Consider the following 7,932-nt stretch of genomic DNA (forward strand, 5'->3'; position numbering starts at 1 on the left):
GATTTTGTCATAGCGAAACGAAGGCTATGCAACCTGGGCTGTGGGGAGGAAAGTGGCGTGTCTCATTTCCTTGGTGGACCTGAAATCACCTGGACCTGGACATGGTAGAAGCTGTTCTTGCTCGAGATCGTCCTTGGCAATCGAAGTGCAGCCTACAGGTGGTCTGGCAAGTCACCGGAAAATGGTGGCTTCATCGCATTCAATGGCACCGTGGAGGAGCGGCCACCAGAACCTGGAAATGGTCAGCAAATGGCATGCGCTGTTAGTGGTTTTTGAGTGTCACCTCACAGCAGGTAACACCCAACCTTATGATGAATCAAAATGGGATCGCTCATTGCAACACATCGTGCCAGATTTTGTCATAGCGAAACGAAAGGCGTCATCCACGCTTGCGTTCCAGGACATCGAAGCTCATGATCGCTGCGTTAAGCCGCTGACCGCGTAACAGTTGCCGATGCGAAATAAGACAGGCAGCCACTCACTGGACTCGCTGCATGCGCCAGAATGAAGTCGCGTTTAACGGAAAGGTATACTGTCTGACTGTCTCTATGCTTGATGATTTGTCCACCGTTATGATGATTAGTCACCTATCAGTAGGCAGCCACCACTCTTAAGAATAATCAGAATGGGATCGCTCATTGCAACACATCGTGCCAGATTTTGTCATAGCGAAACGAAAGGCGTCATCCACGCTTGCGTTCCAGGACATCGAAGCTCATGATCGCTGCGTTAAGCCGCTGACCGCGTAACAGTTGCCGATGCGAAATAAGACAGGCAGCCACTCACTGGACTCGCTGCATGCGCCAGAATGAAGTCGCGTTTAACGGAAAGGTATACTGTCTGACTGTCTCTATGCTTGATGATTTGTCCACCGTTATAATGATTAGTCACCTATCAGTAGGCAGCCACCACTCTTAAGAATAATCAGAATGGGATCGCTCATTGCAACACATCGTGCCAGATGTTATCGTAGCGAAACGAAGGCTATGCAACCTGGGCTGTGGAGAGGAAAGTGGCGGGTCTCATTTCCTTGATGGACCTGAAATCACCTGGACCTGGACATGGTAGAAGCTGTTCTTGCTCGAGATCGTCCTTGGCAATCGAAGTGCAGCCTACAGGTGGTCTGGCAAGTCACCGGAAAATGGTGGCTTCATCGCATTCAATGGCACCGTGGAGGAGCGGCCACCAGAACCTGGAAATGGTCAGCAAATGGCATGCGCTGTTAGTGGTTTTTGAGTGTCACCTCACAGCAGGTAACACCCAACCTTATGATGAATCAAAATGGGATCGCTCATTGCAACACATCGTGCCAGATTTTGTCATAGCGAAACGAAAGGCGTCATCCACGCTTGCGTTCCAGGACATCGAAGCTCATGATCGCTGCGTTAAGCCGCTGACCGCGTAACAGTTGCCGATGCGAAATAAGACAGGCAGCCACTCACTGGACTCGCTGCATGCGCCAGAATGAAGTCGCGTTTAACGGAAAGGTATACTGTCTGACTGTCTCTATGCTTGATGATTTGTCCACCGTTATGATGATTAGTCACCTATCAGTAGGCAGCCACCACTCTTAAGAATAATCAGAATGGGATCGCTCATTGCAACACATCGTGCCAGATTTTGTCATTGCGAAATGAAGGCTGTTGGGTTTTTTCAAATAGGTGGTGGGTTTGAATGCATGTGGTGGGTTTTTAGTATAAGTTTTGGAGACATGGACTTAAACGAATTATAAAACGACGAATGGGAGGATCAATAAAACGGGGAGATCAAATGTACTAACCGCCGAGAACGGACGTGAAACTCGCTATTCCGATTTATTATACATTTTGGTCCTTCGAACCGGATTAGGGGAATCGGAACGGAAATCGGAAAACCCGGCAAGCAAGGGTTTCGCGAGTTTTGGCTTTCGTGGTTTGCACTCTGCAATCAAGAGTGCATTCGGTACGCTCGGTTTTCGGTGGTTTGGTGCTCGGTGAAGGGTCGTCGACCTTTGGTTTCGCGCGAAAGTTGGTGGCGTCGTTTTCGAAAGTAACGGCCGAGGAATCGGAAAAACCCGGCAATCAAGGGTTTTCGCGAGTTTGGTGTTTCGAGGTTTGCACTCTGCAATCAAGAGTGTAATCAGGATTCGCGCGGTTTTCGGTGGTTTTCTGTGCACGGTGAAAGGTCGTCGAGCTCGGTTTTAGGCGCAAAGGTTTGGTGCTAACTGGTGGTTTTCAAACGTAACGGTGGACTGTTGGGTAGCGCGTTCGTCATTAACCGCGCAGTCATGGACAAAAAGGGGAAGGCTGCCCTTCAGAAGAAGCGTCGTGGTGCGTTGGAAACTGTTAAAGTGCTAGAGTGGTTCCAGGAAACATTCCAGGACGACGCCGCGATCCAGATTCCCGATGCAATGGAGGATCTGGATCGGTACAAGGACCAGTATCTCGCAGCAATGGCGAAGCTCGAGGAGCTGGAAGACGACGTGGAGGCTAGCGACGCCCTCCTTCTTGAAAGGGTTGGTTTCGAGAGTCGGGTTCGCGCGCTGAGAGCTTTCCTGCGAAGCAAGAGGTTGAAGGACGCGGCCACAACCCTCGACTCTTCGGTGATGGCCAATTCAACGAGTTTCGCGTTTGGTCGGCCAAACACGCCGAACATTCGACTCCCGAAGATAGAGCTGCCATCTTTCGACGGGGACCCCACGAAATGGCTGTCCTTTCGGGACCGGTTCGTAGCCATGATAGACGGGTCGTTGGAACTGCCAGCGATCGCAAAGCTACAGTATTTGCTGTCGTCTCTGAAAGGAGACGCGGCAACGCCGTACGAGCACGTGACGCTCACAGCGGAGAACTACGCATCGACGTGGCGAGCATTACTGAAGCGCTACGATAACCCGCGATTGCTCATCCGGGAGTATTATCTTCAACTACACCAGCTCCCGGCTATACGTTCAGAAGGGTCCAGTCAGTTAATGCAACTCATTGACGATTTTTCACGGCACGTGAACGGTTTAGTGAAGTTGGGCGAGCCGGTGGAACATTGGGATACACCGCTGACGAGTTTGCTGTTAATGAAGCTGGACGACGCGACAGTGCTGGCGTGGGAGAAGCATTCGGTCCATTTTCCGCGGGACCGGTATGAGGAGCTGAAGCAGTTTGTGGAGGATCGAATTCAGATCCTGACTGCCTCGTCCAGGTTCGCCGAAGATCGTGAGAGAAAGGGAACGTCAGGACAGAGCTCGGTCAAGGTGGCCGGCACGCATCGTCACACGACATCGCGCCACACAGTATCCAATGCGGCCACCACGATCGCTACGGGACGGGGTCATTCAGCGGTCCATCAGTCAAAGTGTCCGGTGGGCTGCGCGACGCCTCATTCGCTACGAGACTGCCCGGAGTTCATCGGCAAGGACGCGCAGCAGCGTCGGGAGCTAGTAGCGGCGAGGGGTGCTTGTTGGAACTGTTTAAGCCTGTCACATTTGGTAAAGGCTTGCAAGTCATGCTACACTTGCCACATCTGTCGTGAGCGACATCACACGTTACTGCACGTGACGGCTGAGCCTTCAAAGGTCGCGATGTCAGTCCTGGCAGGCGATGAGCGAGTGTTCCTAGAAACGGTCGTCGTAGACGTCATCGACGAGTACGGCGGTATTCACAAGGCTCGAGCGCTACTCGACTCAGGTTCAATGGCGAACTTCATGTCTGCAGCACTGGCTCGACGGCTGATTGCACCGAGGCACGAGGTAGATGTGGCGGTAGCGGGCATTGGGAGGGCCTCCCAGCGAGTGAAGACTGCAGTCGTGGCGACGATCCGATCCAGGATTCAGTCGCACTCCTCTCTCATGGAATTCCTGGTACTGGAGGCACCCGCTGCAGACGTTCCGTCTACTCCAATCGACGTGTCAGGGTGGCGTCTACCCGAGGTCCCACTGGCCGATCCATCGTTTAACATTCCCAGCACCATTGATATCATCATTGGTGGCGACTCGTACTGGGAACTTCACTCCGGCCGCAAACTGTCCTTAGGCAAGGACAGACCATGGCTAATCGAGACGCCGTTCGGTTGGGTGGTGGCGGGAAATTCGGCACACGGATCGGTGCCGGCATCTACGGTGTGCCATCTGTCGACGCCCAGTCCATCGCTGGAATCATGTATGGAGCGGTTCTGGCAGAGTGAGACGGTCACGAAGGACGTGCCGGTCCGGATGGCCGACAAGCACTGTAAGACCGCCCCGCGGCAATCAGTGTTCCCCGCGTCTCTACTGAAGGTCGTGCCGGTCAGGGTGGCCGGCACACACTGTAGGCCCACTCCGCGACAAGCAGTAACCTCATCTTCTTCACCGAAGGACGGGTCGGTCCGGATGCCCGACATGCACTGCATGCTCGCTCCGCGGCAAGCAGTCACCCCAGGGTCTACGACGCAGGACGTGCCGGTCAGGGTGGCCGACACGCACGGTATGTCCGCTCCGCGGCAATCAGGAACCCCAGCAGTGGCTACGCTCAAGGACGTGCCGGATAGGGCTTCCGGTACGCGCTGCATGCCCGCTCCGCGGCAAGCAGTAATCTCAGGATCTCCACGGACAGATGTGCAGGTCAGGGTGGCCGGTCATTGGTCAGGGAATCATACGGCGCTGTCCGCGCCTCAGCAGCTGGAAGTGCTGCGATTTGGGGCGTTTCCGCAGTCATCAAGTGTTCAGGTGCATGCATTTGCGGATGCCTCACACGAGGTATATGGTGCATGGCCGAAGAGAGCGACGTGCGTGGACGAGGTGATCAACCAGGGTGAGGAGCAAGCTGACCCGGAGCTGGTTGTCGGGATGTCTACGTTGACAAGCTTTACCACGCATCTGTTTTCACGGTTTTCGTCGTACCCAAAGCTTCAACGGGCCACGGCATATTGGCTGCGGTACATTCGGAGGTTGCAGGAGTCTGCAACGGGCAGCACAAAAGCATCACACGGATCATGGACATCGTTATCAAGGGATGAGCTTCATCAGGCGGAGCTCAGGCTGTGCCAGTTGGCTCAATATGATTCATTTTTGGAGAAAATTCAGACCATCAAGAAGGGCCGAGAGATGTCACGCAGCTCTCACCTGAAGTGGTTGGCGCCGTTTTTGGACGGAGCAGGGACATTGCGAGTCGGTGGCCGGCTGCGCAACGCTCATGGAACTAGGGCAACCATCCACTCAATTGCGCTGGCGTCGAACCACCCGTTATCGGTGCTGTTGACGGAGGCTTACCATCTGCGGCTACTGCATGTTGGGCCTCAACTACTTCCAGCCGCGCTGCGGCAGCGCTTCTGGATCATCGGTGGACGGAGCTTGAATCTACCAGCATCGCGAGTGTCTCCGACGAGGCCAATCGCGATATCGGGTGTCGACTTCTGCGGACCAGCATACAAGTTACAAAGGCATACATCGCAGTTTTTGTGTGGTTCTCCATTAGGGCGGTGCACTTAGGGCTAGTGAGGGCTCTGTCGACGGCAGCTTTCTTGTCGGGACTCCGTCGATTCATCGCACGTCGAGGTCTGGTGGTGGAGAATCACTCGGATAACGTCACGAGTTTCAAGGGGGCAGCAAACAAACTTCACCGGGTGCACAAGAAGATGAAGTGCAACAGTCAGGAGCGGGACGAGACGATTCGTTGGAAGTTAATCCCGGCTCGTGCCCCATACTTCGGTGGGTTGTGGGAAGCGGCGGGGCATACCAGGGCACATTCTCGTTGGTTCGGGTATGTACGCACTACCGCAGATAGACGTTAATTAGGGACCAATGAATAGGCTGCGCGATTACGAGGTACATCTTCAGTGTGTGTGGGCACGTTGGTATACGGAGTGCCTGCAACAACTCCACGCGCGCGCGTCATCTTCATGCAAAGCCGGTAGATCTGAAAGAGGGACATTTGGAAGTTATACGAGAAGATAACTTAGCACCTACCGTGGGGCCGATGGGCAGGATCGTGAAGACCCATCCAGGCAAAGACAGGGTGTCCGCGTGGTGACGTTGCGGATAGCGTCAGGGAAGGACATTACACGCGAAGCGGCAAGGTTGGCACTGCTGCCAAATCAATTCAGCATCGAAACAGATCCCGTTAAGTCAGCGGATTAGGGCTTAACCAATACTGATAGCAGCAGGTACTCAGTGATATTAGGATGTATTCACTGATGCTGATTTAGGAGGAGGTTTATAAAAAAATTGCATTTTTTGGTGGCCGGAATGTTGGGTTTTTTCAAATAGGTGGTGGGTTTGAATGCATGTGGTGGGTTTTTAGTGTAAGTTTTGGAGACATGGACTTAAACGAATTATAAAACGACGAATGGGAGGATCAATAAAACGGGGAGATCAAATGTACTAACCGCCGAGAACGGACGTGAAACTCGCTATTCCGATTTATTATACAAAGGCTATGCAACCTGGGCTGTGGAGAGGAAAGTGGCGGGTCTCATTTCCTTGATGGACCTGAAATCACCTGGACCTGGACATGGTAGAAGCTGTTCTTGCTCGAGATCGTCCTTGGCAATCGAAGTGCAGCCTACAGGTGGTCTGGCAAGTCACCGGAAAAATGGTGGCTTCATCGCTATCAATGGCACCGTGGAGGAACGGCCACCAGAACCTGGAAATGGTCCGCAAATGGCATGCGCTGTTAGTGGTTTTTGAGTGTCACCTCACAGCAGGTAACACCCAAACTTATGATGAATCCGAATGTGATCACTCATTGTAACACATCGTGCCAGATTTTGTCATAGCGAAACGAAGGCTATGCAACCTGGGCTGTGGAGAGGAAAGTGGCGTGTCTCATTTCCTTGATGGACCTGAAATCACCTGGACCTGGACATGGTAGAAGCTGTTCTTGCTCGAGATCGTCCTTGGCAATCGAAGTGCAGCCTACAGGTGGTCTGGCAAGTCACCGGAAAAATTGTGGCTTCATCGCTATCAATGGCACCGTGGAGGAACGGCCACCAGAACCTGGAAATGGTCAGCAAATGGCATGCGCTATTAGTGGTTTTTGAGTGTCACCACACAGCAGGTAACACTCAACCTTATGATGAATGCGAATGCGAATGCGATCGCTCATTGCAACATATCGTGCTAGATTTTGTCATTGCGAAACGAAGGCTATGCAACCTGGGTTGTGGAGGTGAAAATGGCGGGTCTCATTTCCTTGATGGACATGAAATCACCTGGACCTGGACATGGTACAAGCTGTTCTTGCTCGAGATCGTCCTTGGCAATCGAAGTGCAGCCTACAGGTGGTCTGGCAAGTCACCGGAAAAATGGTGGCTTCATCGCTATCAATGGCACCGTGGAGGAACGGCCACCAGAACCTGGAAATGGTCAGCAAATGGCATGCGCTATTAGTGGTTTTTGAGTGTCACCACACAGCAGGTAACACTCAACCTTATGATGAATGCGAATGCGATCGCTCATTGCAACACATCGTGCCAGATTTTGTCATAGCGAAACGAAAGGCGTCATCCACGCTTGCGTTCCAGGACATCGAAGCTCATGATCGCTGCGTTAAGCCGCTGACCGCGTAACAGTTGCCGATGCGAAATAAGACAGGCAGCCACTCACTGGACTCGCTGCATGCGCCAGAATGAAGTCGCGTTTAACGGAAAGGTATACTGTCTGACTGTCTCTATGCCTGATGATTTGTCCACCGTTATGATGATTAGTCACCTATCAGTAGGCAGCCACCACTCTTAAGAATAATCAGAATGGGATCGCTCATTGCAACACATCGTGCCAGATGTTATCGTAGCGAAACGAAGTCTATGCAACCAGGGCTGGAAAAGTGACGGGTCGCATTTCCTTCATGCAACTGAAATCACCTGGACCTGGACATGGTAGAAGCTGTTCTTGCTCGAGATCGTCCTTGGCAATCGAAGTGCAGCCTACAGGTGGTCTGGCAAGTCACCGGAAAATGGTGGCTTCATCGCTTTCAATGGCACCGTGGA

At 52.8% G+C, this 7,932-nt stretch overlaps 1 protein-coding gene across 1 annotated transcript; it reads left to right on the top strand.

The window, feature by feature from the left end:
• The first annotated feature begins 2,713 nt into the window (after window positions 1–2,713).
• On the top strand, window positions 2,714–4,962 carry LOC125955490 (uncharacterized). Its single transcript, XM_049686622.1, has 2 exons — window positions 2,714–4,196; window positions 4,853–4,962. Exons 1-2 carry the CDS (start codon window positions 2,714–2,716, stop codon window positions 4,960–4,962), a joined length of 1,593 nt encoding a protein of 530 aa, XP_049542579.1.
• Window positions 4,963–7,932: the final 2,970 nt, after the last annotated feature.

Source organism: Anopheles darlingi, chromosome 3, assembly GCF_943734745.1.
Source record: "Anopheles darlingi chromosome 3, idAnoDarlMG_H_01, whole genome shotgun sequence".
NCBI classification, from domain to species: domain Eukaryota; kingdom Metazoa; phylum Arthropoda; class Insecta; order Diptera; family Culicidae; genus Anopheles; species Anopheles darlingi.

Bases quoted from the DNA above. Each gene is read 5' to 3' on its own strand.
- LOC125955490 (XM_049686622.1), top strand. From the start codon at position 2,714: ATGATAGACGGGTCGTTGGAACTGCCAGCGATCGCAAAGCTACAGTAT. The intron at 4,197-4,852 runs GTAAGACCGCCC...TCGTACCCAAAG, and splicing joins CCGGATGGCCGACAAGCACT to CTTCAACGGGCCACGGCATA.